General features: G+C 38.6%; 1 protein-coding gene across 1 annotated transcript; it reads right to left on the bottom strand.

Annotated features, from left to right (window-relative positions):
- Positions 1 to 11,466: 11,466 nt before the first annotated feature.
- Positions 11,467 to 21,267, bottom strand: csnk2b (casein kinase 2 beta). The gene is given in 7 exon segments (NM_001005081.2): positions 11,467 to 11,738; positions 12,942 to 13,131; positions 15,963 to 16,038; positions 18,018 to 18,133; positions 18,607 to 18,709; positions 20,012 to 20,091; positions 21,167 to 21,267. Coding segments are annotated over 6 exon segments (648 nt in total). The 5' UTR covers positions 20,084 to 20,091; positions 21,167 to 21,267; the 3' UTR covers positions 11,467 to 11,647.
- Between the last annotated feature and the right edge of the window lie 1,192 nt (positions 21,268 to 22,459).

Here is a 22,459-nt window from a genome sequence, read left to right as displayed (position 1 = left end):
CACAGAACAGACGCACACCCAGGAACTATACTAAAAAGATCTATAATGGGCGTGGGAGGAACTGAGCGGTAAGGATTTATAGGCTAAATAATTAAAAATTCAAAACAGGTGTGTGTAAATAGAGAGCACCCATAGTCATCATTCCTGTCTGGAAAACTTAGGATATTATTGAAATAAACCAGGAACCCAGCAGTCTGCTAAAATCAATGTCACATCAATGTTGACATTGTCCATAAAGGTGTTTAATTAAGTGCATCATTTTTGCTTTTTGTACTTACATTTGTAAATTAACCCTCATATAAAAGTATATACTGCTATCAACTGACACATTAGATCAAGTACTACAAAAAAGAAAATACAGTGTTATCAACTGTTGAACCCAAAGGAACAGAACAATGAAAACATCTAGAAGTCACATCCCTCCAATAGAAAAAAACCCTTAAGAGGCACTTCCACGAGGCCTATCCCCACATCACTCATCTCTATGCCAAAAAACAAAGCTTATAAAAATAAATGTAAAGATTAGCTTTCATTCAAATCCTGTGGTACAAGAGCGCACAACCTGAAAATCCACTCATTCTCTTTTCACAGATAAATGTCAGAAAGGTCACCTTAATGCTCAAAGTTATATGGGCAAGGCCAATATTTACAAAAGTGGCTGCAGATCCAGTTTGGCAATATAAATGTAAGTGGGTACCTAGTGTTACATAAGCATTTCTTACCAACAGATGTGTAACATGCCATACATGCCCAGATATGGTTGGGCAAATTAGGAGTTACTTAACCATACTGTCTAATCATTTTGGCATGTATGCCTGGTAGGGGTCAGCTTCATCAGATCATCCTGAAAGTCTGCCAACTCTTTAGAAAATTAAATTCTCTAAATTAGAAATCAATTCTCCATTTACACCTTTAGAAACAGTGACATCCAAAAAGTTAACCTTGTCCTTACAAGCTTCATAGGTGAACTGTAAATTCAACATGTTATTGTTCAATTTCCCATAAACCCTTTCAATACCTTAGTTGCTCACAGAATGAAAAGATCATACATACAGTGTCCCTGTACAATGGCACTATATATTGAGTATATACTGACAGCTCAGTGCTAAACACAGCAAATCCTCCTGATATCAAAAAAAGATATTATCATGGGTGGCATGAATGCTGCTCATTTAATTTGCAGCATCTGGCAACCGTACACAATTTTTTTACTATGTTTTTATTCTGTTGCTCTAAAAGTGTTTTTCTGCCTGGTATAACAAACTTATAGAAAATATATTAAATAAATTAAAAAGATATATCAAATAATTTTTGTGATTTTTATGTAATATTGTTTTTGCCCATAAATAGTTTGTGTGCACAATTAGTTTTGTAATACCATGCATTTTTGACCCGACATTCATATTTATAATGATTTGTAGATTGAAAGTTAGGCGTTCGAAATTATGATGCCTGATGTCTTTCTACACAAAAGTGCAGTTGCAGTCTTTACACAAAAATATTTCAATTATTAAAGGTACTTTTGACGCAGCAATGTAAGTGATGAAATCTAAATATTGGAGATTTTCAGTGTGATTGTCAGGCACAATGCCACCTCAGGACTGATATTAGGCAAGGGAACACTAAGCAGAATGTATGTTTTTCTCCAAAGGCATTTTTATAGACACGGAGGAAAGCAGACCCACTCTTTTGCACACACCCCCATAGCTTTATTAACAGACCCGGCATCAACCTGTATAGAGCTACAATGGAGCACATACTGGCATGAAAATGTGAATGTATGCATTTTCACACCAATATCTGCTCCATTTAGGTCCACACAGGCCAACACCAGACTTGACAATAGAGCTATGGGGGTGTGCACATAAGAGTGGAATAACGTTAATCCAGCTCTTTAAAAGACGCCAGCAGAGGAAAGCGGACAATCCACTTAGTGTGCCCTTGCCCTTTTGCTGCAATTATGGGGGAAAAATCCTTCAATGTGGGTAAAAAAAAACATGGCAAAATTGCACAAATAAGCTCATAATTGAGCTCTATTATATCTATATTTAATCAGAATGTGTACTTTCCAGAAAAATACCGTTTTTTGAAGTCGCTATACTTAAAGGGTCTCTTGTGACATGTAACAGACAACAGACAATTTTCCACAAATATGCACACAAATTAACAACAAATTGAGCTCTTTTACGTTAGGGGCATTTCCTAGAGGCAACAATACAGAGCACTGGTAAGTTCCCTTACTAACTGCTTTTGTGTTAAGAACATTAGCTTTCTAAATATGCTTGACTTGTGTGAAGTCATAATCCCAGTTCTGTAAATTATATGGCTCTAAATACATAGAATAAATAGAATATATAAAAATATAATGTAAGCATATGATTTCATATGAATGAAGAACTGAACACTACTTTAAGGGAATTATTGCTAGCCAAGCAAGCCACTGTGGAACCTTTAGGTGTAAAACAACAGGAAACAACAGGAAAATGCTAAGATGTTAAAAAAAATCCTTTTTGTCCCAGAAAAATTTAATGAATGTGACTTTTTCACCAGCAGTTCCATAACTTATCAGAACTTAGTTTACTCACATTCATCAAAATCTGTGAAAGAGTGCTCAAGCAAATCAAACTACCTCTCAGAGAAGAACATACAGTGGATATAAAAAGTCTACAATGTCAGGTTCCTGTGCTGTACAAAAATGAGACAAAGATAAATTATTTCAGAACTTTTTCCACCTTTAATGTGACCTATAAACTGTACCACTCAATTGAAAAACAAACTGAAATCTTTTAGGTGGAGGGAAGAAAACCAAAAAAACTAAAATAATGTGGTTGCATAAGTGTGCACGCCCTCTTCTAACTGGAGATGTAGCTGTGTTCAAAATTAAGAAATTACATTCAAAATCATGTTAAATAGGAGTCAGCATACACCTGCCATCATTTAAAGTGCCTCTGATTAACCCCAAATAAAGTTCAGCTGCTCTAGTTGGTCTTTTCTGACATTTTTTTAGTCGCATCCACAGCAAAAGCCATGGTCCACAGAGAGCTTTCAAAGCATCAGAGGGATCTCATTGTTAAAAGATATCAGTCAGGAGAAGGGTACAAAAGAATTTCCAAGGCATTAGATATACCATGGAACACAGTGAAGACAGTCATCATCAAGTGGAGAAAATATGGCACAACAGTGACATTACCAAGAACTGGACGTCCCTCCAAAATTGAAGAAAAGACGAGAAGAAAACTGGTCAGGGAGGCTACCAAGAGGCCTACAGCAACATTAAAGGAGCTGCAGGAATATCTGGCAAGTACTGGCTGTGTGGTACATGTGACAACAATCTCCCATATTCTTCATATGTCTGGGCTATGGTGCAAGACGAAAGCCTTTTCTTATGAAGAAAAACATCCAAGCCAGGCTACATTTTGCTAACACATCTGAAGTCTCCCAAAAGCATGTGGGAAAGGGTGTTATGGTCTGATGAAACCAAGGTTGAACTTTTTGGCCATAATTCCAACAAATATGTTTGGCGCAAAAACAATACTGCACATCATCAAAAGAACACCATACCCACAGTGAAGCATGGTGGTGGCAGCATCACGCTTTTGGGTTGTTTTTCTTCAGCTGGAACTGGGGCCTTAGTTAAGATAGAGGGAATTATGAACAGTTCCAAATACCAGTAAATATTGGCACAAAACCTTCAGGCTTCTGCTTGAAAGCTGAACATGAGGAGGAACTTCATCTTTCAGCTTGACAGTGACCCAAAGCATACATCCAAATCAACAAAGGAATGGCCCAGCCAAGAGCCCAGACCTGAATCTGTTTGAAAATCTGTGGGGTGATCTGAAGAGGGCTGTGCCCAGGAGATGCCCTAGCAATCTTACAGATTTGGAGTGTTTCTGCAAGGAAGAGTGGGCAAATCTTGCAAAGTCAAAATGTGCCATGCTGATAGACTCATACCCAAAAAGACTGAGTGCTGTAATAAAGTCAAAAGGTGCTTCAACAAAGTATTAGTTTATGGGTGTGCACTTGTGCAACCACATTATTTTAGCTTTTTTGGTTTTCTTCCTTTCACCTAAAAGATTTCAGTTTGTTTTTCAATTGAGTGGTACAGTTTATAGGTCACATTAACCCTTTCACTGCCAGCCGTTTTGAACAAAGTGGAACTTCTACTGCCAGACAGTTTTTGAACATTTTGCACTGTTTGACTTTAGGGGCTTTTCCTCGGGGGGACTTTTAGTTTACCCAGGAACACTATATATCGTTTTTTTCGGGACATCCTAAGCTTTCAAAATATGGTGGAATTTTTGTGTAATTCCAATTTTGTAACAAGATATAGGCTTCTAAATGTCTAAAAAATGTGTAAAAAAAATATTTTCCATAATATAAACACATACACCAGAAACAAAAATTATTTTATGCACTAAAATACACCTGATTTGGAAAGTCCCATGTCTCCTGAACGTGCCAATACCAAATATATATAGTTTTATGGAGATTTCTCACTTGTGTAGGTCAAAAACTCCCAGCAGTACACTACCAAATTTCCAAAGCACTGCTCCAGAAAGCTGCATACTTTAGATTTCAAGGACAAAAATTCCACTAACAGAAGGTTTATCCCATAAAATTGTACATTTTTGGAAAGAACAGATTCTGGGGAATCCAGAATAGGCACAACTGTCTGTCTACTCCAAACTATCAAGTCGCAATGCTTTCCTAAAGTTATTGGTTTTTATCAAAACTTGTGATTTTTTTTAAAAATCGCTTCAAAGCTTCCAGTCTATAGTATCTTATCCCCTACAGGTCATAAAGTAACCAAATAAAACACCCTAAATATGAACGCCAGGGGTCCACTGAACAGTTTGATGCCCAATATGTATAGGTTTACTTAAGTATGTGGCATGTAGGGGCCCCAATGTGAACATACCCCCATATGATCTATCATTTCTGTCATTTCAGCTTCTGCAAAATCAACACATTTACATCATTATATGTGGGATAATGCTACAAAAAAGTATGCTCACCCCAGAAAGCCATATATTTTTGGAAAGTACACATTCCCCCGAATCTAAAATGGGTACCCATGTCTTTCTACTCCAAAGTACCAAGTCGCAAAGCTTTCCTAAAGTTGGCAATTTTGATAATATTTCCAAAAATCCTCTCAAAGCTTCCAGTTTGCAGCATCTAATCTCCCATGTATCATTAGGTACCAAGATAAAACACCCTGAACTTGAACGCCAGGGGTCCACTGAACAGTATGATGCCCAATATGTTTAGGTTTACCTAAGTATGTGGCATGTAGGGGCCCCAATATGAACATACCCCATATGATCCATCATTTCTGTCATTTCAGCTTCTGCAAAATCAACACATTTACATCATTTTGTGTGGGATAACGCTACAAAAAAGTACGCTAACCCCAGAAAGCCATATATTTTTGGAAAGTACACATCCCCCCGAATCTATAATGGGTACCCGTGTCTTTCTACTCCAAAGTACCAAGCCGCAAAGCATTTCTAAAGTTAGCAATTTTGATGACAATTCCAAAAATCCCCTCAAAGCTTCCATTTTGCAGCATCTTATCTCCCACATAGTGTTAGGTACCAAGGTAAAACACCCTAAATTTGAACGCCAGGGATCCACTGAATAGTTTGATGCCCAATATGTTTAGGTTTACCTAAGTATGTGGCATGTAGAGACCCCAATATGAACATACCCCCATATGATCCGTCATTTCTGTCATTTCAGCTTCTGCAAAATCAACACATTTACATCATTTTGTGTGGGATAATGCTACAAAAAAGTACGCTCACCCCAGAAAGCCATATATTTTTGGAAAGTACACATCCCCTCGAATCTGTAATGGTTACCTGTGTCTTTCTACTCCAAAGTACCAAGCCGCAAAGCATTTCTAAAGTTAGCAATTTTGATGACAATTCCAAAAATCCCCTCAAAGCTTCCATTTTGCAGCATCTTATCTCCCACATAGTGTTAGGTACTAAGGTAAAACAACCTAAATTTGAACTCCAGGGGTCCACTGAACAGTTTGATGCCCAATATGTATAGGTTTACCTAAGTATGTGGCATGTAGGGGCTCCAATGTGAACATACCCCATATGATCCATCATTTCTGTCATTTCAGCTTCTGCAAAATCAACACATTTACATCATTTTGTGTGGGATAACGCTACAAAAAAGTACGCTCACCCCAGAAAGCCATATATTTTTGGAAAGTACACATCCCCCCGAATCTATAATGGTTACCTGTGTCTTTCTACTCCAAAGTACCAAGCCGCAAAGCATTTCTAAAGTTAGCAATTTTGATGACAATTCCAAAAATCCCCTCAAAGCTTCCATTTTGCAGCATCTTATCTCCCACATAGTATTAGGTACCAAGGTAAAACAACCTAAATTTGAACGCCAGGGATCCACTGAACAGTTTGATGCCCAATATGTATAGGTTTACCTAAGTATGTGGCATGTAGGGGCTCCAATGTGAACATACCCCATATGATCTGCCATTTCTGTCATTTCCGCTCCTGCAAAATCAATACATTTACATCATTTTGTGTGGGACAACGCTACAAAAAAAGTACGCTCACCCCAGAAAGCCATATATTTTTGGAAAGTACACATTCCCCCGAATCTAAAATGGTTACCCATGTCTTTCTACTCCAAAGTACCAAGTTGCAAAGCTTTCCTAAAGTTGCCAATTTTGATAATATTTCCAAAAATCCTCTCAAAGCTTCCAGTTTGCAGCATCTAATCTCCCATGTATCATTAGGTACCAAGATAAAACACCCTGAACTTGAACGACAGGGGTCCACTGAACAGTATGATGCCCAATATGTTTAGGTTTACCTAAGTATGTGGCATGTAGGGGCCCCAATATGAACCTACCCCCATATGATCCGTCATTTCTGTCATTTCAGCTTCTGCAAAATCAACACATTTACATCATTATATGTGGGATAATGCTACAAAAAAGTACGCTCACCCCAGAAAGTCATATATTTTTGGAAAGTACACATTCCCCGAACTCTAAAATGGGTACCCATGTATTTCTACTCCAAAGTACAGAGCCGCAAAGGTTTCCTAAGTTTGCCAATTTTATGACATTTCCAAAAATCACCTCAAAACTTCCAATATGCAGCATCTTATTTTCTATAGGTGATCAGGTACCAAGATAAATCACCCTAAATATGAACCCCAGAGGTCTACTGAACAGTTTGATGCCCATTGTACATAGGTCTATCAAAGCACATGGCACTTAGAGACCCCAAAATATACCTAGTGCACACTAATTTCATGGCTTACCTTTACCTAATTCATAAACACATGGCAGTTTTTATGTGGGATAGAAACTGCAGAAATGTAGGGTAACCCCTGAAAGCCATATATTTTTGGAAAGTACACGTTCAGACAAATCCAACATGGGTAAAGAGTCCTTTCTACACAAAAGTATCAATCTGCAAAGCTTTCCTAAAGCTAGTGGTTTCTATGACATTTCAGAAAATCGCCTAAAAATGTTGCAATTTGCCGCATTTATCTCACACAATTTCTTGCCTACAAAAGGAAAATCACCCCAACTAGGAACACCTAAGGTCTACTGAACAGTTTGATGCCCTATATGCATAGATTTACTAAACTATGCGGAGTACAGGGGCCCCCAAATAAAAATAGTGCATATTCATTTTCACGAATGACGCTCCGGCTCGTGCAGTTTTTGCACCCGGTATGTGTATTATGTGCCATAAGAACCCCTAACAGTACAGAAACCCTAGAAAACCATACATTTTCTGAAAGTACACATTCTGACAAAACAAAAATGGGTAAATACATCTTTCTACTACAAACTACCAAACTACAAAGCTATGCTAAACAGAACGGTTTTTATGACATTTCTGAAAATCGTCACAAAGCTTGCATTTTACCTCATTATGTACCCCCACAATTTGTAACGTATAAACATAAAACACTCTAAATATGAATGCCAGGGGTCTACTGAACAGTTTGATGCCCCATATGCATAGATTTACTAAACTATGCGGAGTACAGGGGCACCCAAATGAAAATAGTGCATATGAGTTTTCACGAATGACGCTCCGGCTCGTGCAGTTTTTGCACCCGGTATGTGTATTATGTGCCATAAGAACCCCTAACAGTACAGAAACCCTAGAAAACCATACATTTTCTGAAAGTAGACATTCTGACAAAACAAAAATGGGTAAATACATCTTTCTACTGCAAACTACCAAACTACAAAGCTACACTAAACAGAACGGTTTTTATGACATTTCTGAAAATCGTCACAAAGCTTGCATTTTACCTCATTATGTACCCCCACAATTTGTAACGTATAAACATAAAACACTCTAAATATGAATGCCAGGGGTCTACTGAACAGTTTGATGCCCTATATGCATAGATTTACTAAACTATGCGGAGTACAGGGGCACCCAAATGAAAATAGTGCATATGAGTTTTCACGAATGACGCTCCGGCTCGTGCAATTTTTGCACCCGGTATGTGTATTATGTGCCATAAGAACCCCTAACAGTACAGAAACCCTAGAAAACCATACATTTTCTGAAAGTACACATTCTGACAAAACAAAAATGGGTAAATACATCTTTCTACTGCAAACTACCAAACTACAAAGCTATGCTAAACAGAACGGTTTTTATAACATTTCTGAAAATCGTCACAAAGCTTGCATTTTGCCCCATTATGTACCCCACATTTCATAACGTACCAACCTAAAACACCCTAAATATGAATGCCAGGGGTCTACTGAACAGTTTGATGCCCAATATGCATAGATTTACTAAACTATGTGGGGCACAGAGGAAGCCAAATTGAAATACAGCAGACAAAATGTCCATGTGCTAGACAAGTAACAAAGAACAATATGAAATGCAGTAAAATCGCTAAAATCCCCCCCCCAAAAAACTAAAATCAATGTTTTTTTTTTTTCCTAGTGATATCTGCAATAGAATCACAGTTTGAGTATTCTGGCTTGGGCAAATTAGGTTTACAGACAAAGTAAAGCAAACAACAACTATGCATAACTAAAAAAGGCAATAAAATGGCACCAAAATCACAGAAAATGTAATAAAAAACACCAAAATAATACACAAAATGTATTGCGCAGTGCGGTTAGCGAATACGCTATACGCAATGGCAATAAAACATTTTTTTTAGGCAGGAATAAAAACGATGCGATAAAAAAAAAAAAAAAATTACAAAAGTGAGTGAGTGAGTGAGTGTGTACACATGGCAAAATGTGTTTTGTGTGCATGTGTGTGTGCAAGTAACTGAGTGTAATAAGTGCTATGAATGTGTGAAAATGTATGTGTGTGTGTGTAAGTGTGAGTATAAGTGTGTATTAGTGTAATATGTGTGTGTATGTGTGTTTGTGTGTGTAAGTAGCACATACCTGGGATCCATGGAGCTGCAGATCGCTGGAATCGCTGAAGATCAGACGCAGGCAGAAGATGCAGCCACAGCAGCAGAAATGGTGAGTAACAGGAAGCAGGGGGGCGGAGGGGGGCGCGCAGGAAGGAAGGGAGAGAGGAGAAAAAGTCGGGCACATAGAATATACGTGCCCGACTTTTTCTATGGGGCCCCTGGGCGATCGCGCCCCAGGGGCCACTAGTAACCCCCCTCTGCGCGTTGTCTAGGGGGTTCCTTACCTTCCGCTTGTTCTCTGCGCTCGGACTAAGCAGCGAGCGCAGAGAACAAGCGAAAGGTAAATAAAACGTAGCTCCTACGTGCTGGGCATTCAACGCCTTTTTATAGCAGCACGTAGGAGCTACGTGCTTGGCGCCCAAAGGGTTAAAGGTGGAAAAAGTTCTGAAATGATTTATCTTGGTCTCATTTGTGAACACAGGAACCTGACATTTTATTTTATCATGGGTGTGTAGACTTTTTATATCCACTGTATATGGCTCCTTTTGTGGTTGCAAGCACAACTATGGGTCCCAAACTTTAAAAAAAGGATGCATGATATACTGCAATTCCTTTCAATTATAGTTACTCAGATTTTTGTGCACTGTAAGCCATATAAAGCATCAATGTTTTGAACAAGGCACATATTTTTCACCCACAAAGCACAGCTTGAAGCTCCTTATAAGTGTTTTGTGGATTGGGTCCTAAGACACTGGCACATAAGTAAATTTTCAGATAAACCCAAATATTAGCTTTGTACCTGGTTACTGGGGAAATAAAAGAGCCCAGCTATGTGGATAAACAAAGAAAGATGTAAGAAGCAGACTAAAAACAATAGTAAGTTTAGCCAAAACTAAGGGCAGTGGCACATGTAGAATTTAACAGTGGGTACTGTGGGGTAGTGGTGATAAAAGCACCACCACATTCCCAGTTTCATCTCTTGTTCATATTAACTAGAAGCACTGCATGTTGACAAGAAAATGTTTTTAATCCATTTATTCAGTACAATTAAACACATGCAGAAAATAAGTAGTCTGCAAGGTAAGCCAGAGATAGTAGCAGCACAAACCTAACATTAATTAATGTAGTCCCAGTTGGTTGCCTCATTGATATCTTTTATTTGGGCCCATGTAGAAAACTTGAATAAACACTGAAATCTGAAATGTTTGTTTGTGGAGAAAAAAATAAGATCGAAAGGAAACCATGTAGGCTCTTCCTGTTCGAAGGCACCCCATCTCCCCTAATATGTTACTCCTTACTGCTTTCCATAGCGGGTGGTGCACAAGTCTTCAAGCCCCAGAATCCATTGCTAGCAAAGTAATGGTGGGGTTGCATTAAATTGTGGGTCTAAGGGATGTTGGTAAATTGCTTATGAGTAACATGGTTTCCTATGTACTTGGGTGTGAATAAATTTTCATGTTAAAAAGGAATTTTTTTCCATTTAAAAGTTGGCTGCCAATGAGTGACACCTGCTGGCAGCAAATGATAAATGCATGTAAATGATTAGAGAAACAAATATAGTACAGACCTGGGACTTTCTTGATAAGGTGGTGTGACCAGATCACTTAAGTTTGGGGACAACAAAACATATTCAGCAGGGCTGAACCAATCGCAGTTTCACTTTTTTTTTTTTTAAATTGTTTTGATTGATTTTATCTATTTAAAATGTTAAAGTGCATGAAGAGTGACGGTACAAAAGAAAAGGTATACAGCACCTCAATACAGAGTTATTTAAATGTCTACAGATTTTTTTTTTAATCAAGTTGTCCTGTATTGTTAATTTTTTATGAACAAAATTGTTCCGTGTGGATTGCAGTTTATTTCAAACGCAATCACTGCTGCCCTGCAACATGTATGTATTAGGCATGTCCCTGAAAGTGATCTGGTCAACCTAGGATAAGTTGGATCTCTATACTCTACTAATGATCATTTAACCCCATAGGATTGTAATGTATCCCATACCTGTACCTACATTATTTTTTGCAGAAGTATTTTCCTGGGGAAAAAAAAAAAAAAAAGCAACAATTCTTTATAATTTTATTTAACCACAACCGTAAATTGCAGTAATACACTTTAAACGGGACTAAAATCAAAATTGTGAGCAAATAATACACCGAAACAAACATTTTTCATTGTCAATGGAAGGAAGGAAATGAGGTTTATGGGGTGTGCAGACCCCATGTATAAACCATTTAATGGGCAATACTCAACGCATAGTCTTCACAGGACTTTTAAAGTTGCTGGCTGCTTGTAGCTGAAGCTGGTATGCCATAGGGTGGATTTTGAAGCCATATAACCTAGAGAAAGAAGGAGAGACACAATGAGAATTTAAAAAGACAGAAGAGGCGCACCAGTAAAGTATGAACAATATCCTACCAAGAGCTTAATTCTTTTATAAGAATGAAGCATAAATGAACTGTTCAAAAATATTCTCCCTGTCAACAAAGTGAGTCATGTATATTCATGCGAAAGAGAAAAATTACATAATCGTAACATTTTTTACCCTCACAGATTTACCCTCCATCATGACACTGATGGAGTACTGTGATGAGAGTAATGCTCTAGGTTACAAGTAGGGATGCACTGAACCCAGGTTTTTTGGTTTCGGCTGAACCCTCAAATCCATCCCGATGGATTTGGCCAAATATTGGACTAAATCCAAAAGGTAAAAGTCTCTGAGCGAAGAATTTTTCACTTCCGTGTTCACATGGACATTTAACCCTTCCTAATCCTAATTAGCATATTATTGGTTCAGCCAGGACTGTGGATTTAGACGAATAAAAACCCTGCTGAAAAAGGCAGAATCCCGAACCAAATCCTGGATTTGGTGCATCCCTACTTACAGGTTCCATTACTGATATGTAGGATTTATAGGACAGGGGAGGCTAGTCATGAATGGCCAGGATCTATATAACATCTTGGAGAATTTAAGTGAATCTGATTCATTCAGACTTCCACCTATACTGGAGATTTGCTGAATTAAATGGTTGGTTTTAACACTAAATGGTTAAAATTCCATTTTCAATATACTTCTATATGTGCGGTCACATATCATGGGTTGCTCCCTTCCTCAACTAAACCATAACCTAACCTAATGACACCATTTTTTGTAAGAATTATTTTTAAGGGCAAACTTAGTGCTGGCACTCTCTCTTTTTTGTATATAAATAATGTCTATCATTTTAGAAGTTGGTCAACTCCAGAATGTGGGTTAGACTAAGCATGGGTACAAGGATGCTTCTAGCAGCTGGCCAATGCCACAACGTGGATTAGACCGAGCACTGGTGATTTCTTTCCATGTTTATTCAGAAATAACAAACATTTATTATATAAAATTAAAACAAATAAAAGGTTTACATCATGGACAGTTCCCATGAATGATTCTTCTTTCTAGAACACAGCTTTCTAATGTCTCTCTTTAACAAATCCATCCGGCTAAATAAATCTCAGTTCAGTTTGAACTGTTTGTATTACAATAACAAACACAATCTGCATCTTACCTTGGAACAAACTGATTGGCTGGCCTCTTGGGCCTATACTCAGGGTGAACCATAAAGAGCATGTGAGGAAATCCAGTGCCAAAATATGCTCCATCGGTGTGATGATGGCGTGAGGATTTGGGTGTGTAAACATCCATACACTTAGGACAATACAGCTTTACCATAGCTTCCCCAGGAATATCTGAAAGACCTAGTAAAATATATAGGAATAATGTTGCATGAACCCTAAAATAGTTATACAAATTAAACTGTACCCACTAGAGGGCACAGACCCCCTTTCTTTTGTGTCTCAACACAGGAAGGCAGATTTGTCAATTTTCAAATGTTAGAAAAAAAAATTACATGTTCAATCTTAAAGCTAGGTTATTTAAGAGAAATCTCAAATGGCATAATCACAACTGAAAACAAAACCCATATTGTACTATTCATTTTCAACGACGGTGTAAAGATTAAATGATTTGATAAATGTAAACTAAAATAAAGTTGCTTGGAATCTTCAAATACGCTTCCACTTTTTATTCAAATTTGCATTTTTTTTCATTAACCAACTGTTAATTGCTTGAGTCTGAATAAACACAAATGTGAGTATGTTTGAGCTTTAAAACTGTGATAAAGCACAATCTCAGATTTTAATAAATTGGTCCCTTAACCTCCCACATAGATTTAGATTGGTGGCTGTTGCATTTTAGTTCAGGCCACCTCACTTTAGAAGGAAAAGGCACAATCACTGGGGGGCTGCCAAGTGTTAGGAAGTCCCCAGTAATTGTAATGACTTACCTAACTACCCTGGGCCGGTGCTCCTGTTAGGAGAAAACTGCACTGGCTTGGGGTACTGCACACACGCAATCCTCTTCATCCTGTTCTTCCTTTGCAATCCTGGGGCCCGCGCATGCACAGAAGAGTGAAACAGGCAGCTTTTTTTGTTAAAGTTCAGCTTTTCAATCTATTGCACATGCGCAAGTGGTGCAGAGACAGAAGGAAGGGGATCACTGGCTCAGAGGTACCCCAGGCCGGTACAGTTTTCTGCTAGCAGGAGCACCAACCTGGGGTATCGCCTGACATTTTGGCACCCCTCAGTGATTGTAACCTTGTTATTCGCTAAAGAAGGAAAGTTACAGACTGACTAAATTACTAATACACTGAACAATGTGCCAAGAACATCAATACAGCAAACAGGGCCCACGCTGCTTTAGGATAGCAAAAATAGAACAGATTTAGGAGGAAGTTATATATCAGCTTAACAGACATTGATGATCCTTAGAAGTTTACAAAAACAGCTGCCCTTTTTGTTCAACCTTTGTAAATCAAATTGCATTATAATATTTTTAAATCACAAACTAAACTATACCTTTATTAGTTTTGCAGAAAATTGTTGACTTTAAATATAAGGAGCATGTCAAGTCAGTGGTGGAGTTCCTAAAGTGATAAATTAGCCTGACTGACAATGATAACACTTATAAAATGTAGTTTGGAACATGCATGGTATAAATGCCTTCCCTTAAAACATAAATAGTTTATTCATGATAAAAGATATAGAGAACCATGTGAATACCACAGAATGTAGGCCAGTTGTACATAACACAACCTCATTTTAAAAAGCATCTGAAAAATACTGACATTTTATTCTCTGGGGCAAATATTGTATATACCCCAGTGATATTCCCAGTAAAAGATTATTATATAGTTATTGGACAAAAATGTCACAGGTAAAAAGTACACAATGAAACAGCTGCAAGCATATCCACATAGAATTTAGAGGGAAAATTAATGGCAGGTAATGCCAAAAGTTGTAGTCATCAAAAGCAGGGGTGTGTGGCTTTGAATTCCATCTTCTAAAACATTTTCATTTAGATTTTCTTAAAAGGGTGGTTTACTAAGAATTGTCACTGCTTAAAGGGGACCGGTCACCCTAAGACATAACTATTTTCTATATTGTTAGTTAAGCAAAATAAACTTTACTTACGCTATATAAATAATATAAATCTTGTTTAAGTCTTGGAATAACTCAATCAAAGCAAGCAGGCAGGCTCCATTTTGTAAACACTGTTATGAAGACTTTGTATCATGCCAAAATTTTGTTTATGCACCAGAATGGGGGACCAGATACCCAGGCCCTTGCACTGGCTACCCAATTAGATGATGAGGAGGGAGGGGGAAAGTGAGATGTGCAGTGACATCTAGGTAGTGCTGAACAGAAAGCTAAAGTTATTGTCTGCCCTGCCTCTATGCCTAAGGCATAGAGGTGGGGCAAGCAATATATGACTGACAGCTGGGATTTTTAAATGCCTTTATAATGGGTTTGAATGTGTTAATTATAAAAATGAATGTGGGTTTTAGGTTTAATTTGAAAAGGACTTTTATTATACCTCTTTTAATGTCTGGATGACAGGTGCACTTTAAGCTTCTAAACTGGAATGGATTATGATGTTGGTTTCTTTACTATATGCATATTGCAGATTCACCTTCATCTGCTAACAAATTGACAGGCATGCTTGTCATACAGTACAGGAACCACTGTACTGTCATTGCCTTCAGGGCTACTGTGCACGTTGCCCAGTGCGGTAGAAGGTTATTGGGGTGGGACAAGTGAGAGTTCATTAACAAGGTTGCCGATCAGTTCAGTAATGAGTAGTGAAGCAGGAACAGCAGTGGGGAACCTGCAATATGTGTTTTTAATTCATATAGTAAACAAACCCTACACAACAAATAATGCATAACCAATTTTTTTAAAAATGTGTATTTTATTTAGTACAAGAAAATAGCTCTTGGGTCTGCAAGAACACTGCAAAATAGCCTGATTAAAATATAAATATCCCTTTTTGGTTTAATATACCACTGCTCATTTTTTGCCTCTGAATATGTACTCTAGGCTAGGACAATAGTGTGAAAACCCGCAAAATGCCTGTTGCTACATTTTGCAGAATTGAAAATTTAGAGGAATAAGGACCAAAATAAAAAAGAGGAAAAACAGAGAAAGTAATTAGGGCAAATCATTTGTTTGCACTGCCATACAATCCTTACCAATAGGTAGCATGGGCTGGTTCTCACAGTATACTCTGGGACAGTAGCCAAAATCGCCCTGTTGATATTTCTCCAGCTGCACAGAAATACATAGAAAACAGGCTTGAGGAAATACAATACAATTTTATTTAGGTTATTAGTGTAGTAGTTAAAATATTGTGACTACCGTGATTAAACACAGTATCTAACAACTGTATTGCTTTGTCTTTCACATGAAATAACTTCCAAAAAGCTAAAAGTTATACCCCAATTCTAGGTAGAGACTTTAAGTCAGCTCAGGCAAAGAAGCAAAAGTAGAAGCAAAAATTATTTTTAGGTTATTGCAACTTGAAGCACATTTAGTTCCAGCCAAGTTTGATCACTGTCCATTCAGCACTGATATGAAGTACATGTGCCAGAATATCTGAGACGGCATCATTAAGTACATAATGCAGCCCTAGCATTCTGATTTTAGAGGACAAACTCTGCATGTAACCAATCCCAAGGATGCTCTATCACTAAACCATATGCTTTTCAGGAATACAGAACGCTTCTGATGGGAAATCTGAGATAACATCTGGAAAGCTATTCAGTCAGTGTTCCAAAAATATATAGGGCATCTCACAGTTGTCACAGGAGCTCCCCATCTTGGAAAGGGTCTGTGACACACATGCTCAGTGGGCTCTGGGCAGCTGTTGGGAAGCCAAGCTTAGGGGTCGTCACAAATGATCAAGCAGAAAATAAAGGTTCACCTGTCATAGAGGGTGATGCTGATTATTTCTGACGCTAACTGCACTGGATTCAGAGCTACCAAGTATTATGAATCTGAATAAATTACTAATCTGCAATATATTGTGACATTTTTATTCTGTATATACAATATATTGTGAGTTGGTCCCTATGCTCAGTAACTGACAGCAGCACAGAGCATGTGCAGGGAATCAGCAGAAAAGAAGATGGGGAGCTACTGGGGCATCTTAAAGGAGAAGGAAAGGCAAAGTCACTTGGGGGTGCCAAAATGTTAGGCACCCCAAGTGACTTAAATCGCTTACCTTCTACCCCAGGCTGGTGCCCCTGTTAGGAGAGAACAGCACCAGCCCGGGTTACCTGCAGCACTTCCTCCTTCCGTCGCGCGCAGTAGAGTGAAAAACCGAACTTTAACAGAGAAGTCGGCTTTTCACTCTACTGCGCATACGCCTGTCCTTAGTCCTTCCAAAAGCGAAGGTGGAAGGAGGAAGAGCTGCTTTATTTTGTTAGTTTGCATTAAAAGCAATAAAAAAAAAGATTATAAAAAAAAAAATACACAACCAAAAGTTTCCCAGTTTCTATCGGATAGGGTATTTGCTCTTTATGGAGTGCCTTGTCGTCAATGCATAAAATACTCAAAGAAATGAAGCTAACATTCTAACATTACACCATGAAGGACAGCACCAGTTCATAATAGCATATACCCTAATCCCAATCACTCTAGGGAGAACAAGCTACTAACAAGTGGGAGTGACCCAAAATATACAGAGTAAGCCAGCAAATAATTGATTAACTCATGTGACCCCTATCAAAGTCAAAAAAGCTGCAGCTCTACTCATTGGTTTGAATGGGTATCTGAAATAATGACCCCCCCATGGTGCTACAGACTGCAGGTTGTGCCCCCCCCCCACATCATCCCTTAGAGAAATTCCTTCTCCCTATACTCTAAATCCACAAGCATGGAAAAATCAGTAACAGAATACTTAATTACAAACATATAAAATTGCTAATGCATGGAAAAATCAGTAACAGAATACTTAATTACAAACATATAAAATTGCTAATTCAGTATTATTTCTGCATCTAATCGTTGTGGAAATAGGGCTAATTATAAATGTAACTACAGAAAGCACTGCTGTGGATATTAACTTGCTGGTAAATAAGCATGTAAAAACTGTGCCCCTTGAGCCTGCATGCTTCTAAACATTTCATATACCAAAGTGAATTTGGAAACACTATAAATAGCCAGTCAGCAGTATTTTTATCATTAACATTAAAAACTAAAAATACAGCTGCCTAAAATAATATCATTATCAACAACACTCTCACCATCTGGGCAATGCCACGGTTAGTCAGTATGTAACGGGCATGGATCAGTCCATATAACATCTCTGCGGCTTGTTCAATGAGGTCACTTTGATTGGGATTATCTTCCAATTCCTCATCTGCATGAGAAAAGCAGAGAAATAAAAACAGATTTGGTGTAAAAGGGACCATTGTTTGCACATATAAATAAGCAAGGACAGCTGGGCATGTCAATATTCAATGTAAACTTAGAAACAATTCTTCAATATGGACACTTATAAAAAGAGCAGGAGATAAACACGGTGGTTGGGAAGATTTTACAAGATGCAAATCTAAAAATTGTTGGTATAGTATAATATAGCTGATACTCTAAAAAGAAAAACTGCACAAAATTCACGTAAACAAATGATAAAGATAAAAAGAATGTACTATACAGAAAACACAGCTCTGTCCCTGCAATAGAGACTTGACAAAGGCTCGCCATTTCTGACTGGTGAAGGCAACTGTAAAGTACAGCTGGATATAACCAGTTCTAATAAAAAGATAATGTTTACTATGCCTATGATGGCATGCATATTAAGTTAGCTGAAGTCACAATGGGAGATATTCTCACCAGGTTCAAGGTCCAGTATCATGTCCAGTGCCTGTCTATAGTGAGGGACCTGCTCATTGAGTCCTGTCAAGTTAAACTTATCCTGGATATAGTCTTCATCCACCTAAAAAAGAAAGTATGTCAGCAAAGCAACATCTTTAGAAAACCAGATGTAATATTTAATAGGCTGCCCCTCAAAGGACATGTAAATACCTGTGATTCTGGTTGTTCAAAGGTATTGTAAGGCTATTGTAAGGCTGCAGCAGCCCCTTGATAACTTGGGATTCCTTCTCCTCCTCTAACCTACTCTTCCTTCGGAAATGACTTTGGCTGTTGGCTACTGGGCATGCTTAGCTCTTAATTCAAATTACCAAACACACCCTCCAGTCTAGCAGCCAATGAAGAGAGGTCATCACTGGTTTTCATAAAAACACTGCTCTAGCTGTGCACACTGCTAGAGAAATATGCTTATGTGTCAGAGGGAAACTGATGGGTAAAAGCTCCTATTTGTTTTAGAAAAATATGTGAACAAAGGCGATATATGCAGTACATATGGTTCAGTTGGTGTGAGGAAGATGTGTCCAACCTTTATGGTAGGAAAATAAAGGGTTTACATGTCCTTTAATGCAACGACTGGCATTTTGTCACCTGCATTTTGTTGTGGCGACAAAATGGTGAAAAATTCCTTTCCATTGCAGACAATATTAAATGCCAAAGATAAAACACAATGTAATTGCACAAAAATGGCTTCTTAATTATTTTTGTACAATTATACAATGTAAGTGTTCTACCTGCAGTAACTGCAAATGGAGAGGTAATTCTGCTGGAAATGAAAAGGTGGAACAGTCAAATCTTGACTGAGCTGAAAGGCAAGCGGGTAGGAATAAATCCTTACAGCTGATTAAATAAAAAGCACTATTAAAAGGGGAAATAAAGTCAAAATCTTAACCGAGTGTTTATATATAGCCCTAAGATAGGAAAGCACTATAACAAATGTTGTTCTATATAAATCAGACGGCAAAGCTAACTGTAGCTCATTTTAGGGGAATAGCAAAAGATGCAAAATACAAAGGCTTCTATTTAAAAAATGATAGTTAATTTTTAATGGGTTTATATTGCAAATGTATTTAATTTGGTCTAAACAACACACACAAGCATTATGATTTTTGACTATACAAAGCAGTGCCGAGATACATTTTTCAGAAAGAGGAGTAATTTTCTTTTCAGGAGGGGTGTGAGATAAGAGAGGCTGAAAGAACATCAGCAAGAATAAAACAGCAGTAGGAGGTAGTATTTTTTTTCTATATGATGAAGTGGAGTGTTTTTTACAGCTATTTATTTCACTAACCTGGTAGGTTTCTGTCAGTGATTTTGTGATTAACAGTTATTATTTCTCTCAAAGAAAAGATCTTTAAGTAAGACTCACCTCACAGAAAAATTCATTGCCTCTTAAACCACAAAACCAGCTAATCCAGGACACCTCCTCTGAGCTGCTCATTTTCTAGCCTGAGGAACAAAAAGAAAAGCTTTTATACAAGGAAAATGAGAGTAACTCAATAAAAAACATAGTATTGGGTCAAAATATGTATAAACGAATTAAAGAAAATTAAACAAAACTAACACAGCAATGTTAATGAGAGGCAGCAAAAAAAAAAACTGGAGCGCGTGAATTAAGCTATGGATATTACGCTAAGGTCGAGGCAAAATAAAATATAAAAAAGGGAACAAATGGGGTGCTGTAAAATCAGATGACAGAAATAAGATGTAATATGAAAGGTACAAGTGGGGTACAGACAGACAAGGGACAATAGCTATGGTTCCATATAATTAGGGAGACAAGATGTGGGCACTGTAAGGTCTACTGGAGGGAATAGGGAACAAACAAAGCACAGAATTTTTTAAATAAAGAGTCAGCAATCAAAATAAGCCCACAGTGCAGCAGGAGACTAAGTTACTGAGATGGCCAGGTTATAACATTCCCCCAACAAAGCACGAATACCCCCACCCCAAAACACGAACACTAGCATTTCTAGGAAAGATCAGCAGAGGAAAACATCTCAGATCTCCCTTTTTACCACCATTACTGCCACATTTTGGCTGTGCTGGGCACGTCTGGCGCCGGATCCCCTGTACTAAGCTGGGAATAGACTGCAGCAATATGGGCTCCCCGGAGCAGCCGCCTGCGCCCTCGCCCAGGAACCCGAAGCCATAAGCCTTCAGAATGGGCGCACACTGCGGCTTCAACAACTACTGCGACAAGAGGAATAAGGCGCCCCCAACAACATCAAATGATGCGGGGAAATCCGCAATGTTGCTTATAGCAAAGTACAAGAAAATACACAGCAGTCTCATAGTCTATCTGGAACGAAACAACGGAAGTTGTGTTCCGCTCTGCCTCACGTATAGATAGGCCCGAAAGGGTTAGGGGGAAGCCAGGCGGGGTGATGTAAGGCCCGGGTCTATAGCTCGACAATTCCGGTCCAAACAAACGCGTTAAAACATAGGACACAGCCAAGATACAATGGGAGATTAGGAGAAAAGAACCGGAATACACAAGGCGGGCTTTACCCCAAACACTCACCTCCAAGGGACCGCTGCTTGCCGTATATTTGGAGGCTTTGAACCGGCAAAATTTCACCGCAGCGCACTAGGCCCGGTCCCCTTAGTGCGCAAGCGCATTAGAAACCAGAAGCAAAAAGACCGGAAGTAATTCTTTCTGATTGAATCGCGGGAAATGTAGTCATATAGATAAAACTCTACACCGGATGCGATTCGTTTGTGAGAGGAGACGTGGATAACTAATACGTGACTAATGTAATTTTGTATATTTTTGTAGATGTAGGCGCATGCGAGGCTTTTTTAGTTACGTTATGGAGTAGTGTAGTCATTAAAAGAACCATCCTGGATTTTCACAAAGTGGCAGTGAAGTTTGCAGTAGTACCTGCTTAAAGCTAGTGTACATGGCATTGCTGGATGTTTAAGCAAACTCATAGGGCACAGTGAGCCACGTCTGGATGATTGAATCATAGCTTATTGGTTTGTGATGATCATTATGTGCTTGTACAGTTACCATCAGGAAATGACTGAATCAACACTCCAGGCAACTTTGGCTGGATGCGATTTTTAAACCTGACAAATAGGGTTGCCACCTTTTTGGAGAAAAATACAAGCTTCCCTGTTTTTTTTTAACCTTTTTTCCTATTAACATCAGCATCAGGGAACCGGCCAGGCTGGTAAAATAGCAGGCAGATGGCAACCCTGGTGCCAAATCATTCCCTGACCCTGTGTCATACAGATATTGACTGGGCAGAAACCCCTTATATGTCATAAGAGACGCCCTGTCCATACCTCCCAACATTAAAAAAAAATGAAAAGAGGGACAAAAAGATTTTTTGACCACGCCCACTTTGTGTGGCCACGCCCCAATTGCCACTCCCCATTTTTAAAAAAAATACTCCTTTTATATATATATGAAATGGCGGGATCAGACGCAAATGTGCTATACCCTCATACTGTACTACCTAAAGAAAAACAATATAGCAACTCCTACATATAAAATACAAATATAGAGAGAAGGCAGTCAGTTATAAGTGAGTTATAACTATGTACCAGTTTTGCCCCCCCCATACACAGTGCCCCCATACACAGTAGCCCCCCATACACAGTAGCCCCCCCATACACAGATGCCCCCCATACAGAGTAGACCCTCCCACAGTGTCCCCCACACAGTGTCCCCCATACACAGTAGCCCCCCCATACACAGGTGCCCCCCCCATACAGAGTAGCCCCCCCATACACAGTATCCCCCCCCACACAGTGTCCCCCATACACAGTAGCCCCTATACACTGCTGCATAGTTTTTTGATACTATGGG

The sequence above is a fragment of the Xenopus tropicalis genome, chromosome 8 (assembly GCF_000004195.4).
Source record: "Xenopus tropicalis strain Nigerian chromosome 8, UCB_Xtro_10.0, whole genome shotgun sequence".
In the NCBI taxonomy this organism is placed as follows: domain Eukaryota; kingdom Metazoa; phylum Chordata; class Amphibia; order Anura; family Pipidae; genus Xenopus; species Xenopus tropicalis.
Note: the sequence above shows the minus strand (reverse complement) of the source record. Positions and strands in the feature narration are given on the sequence as shown.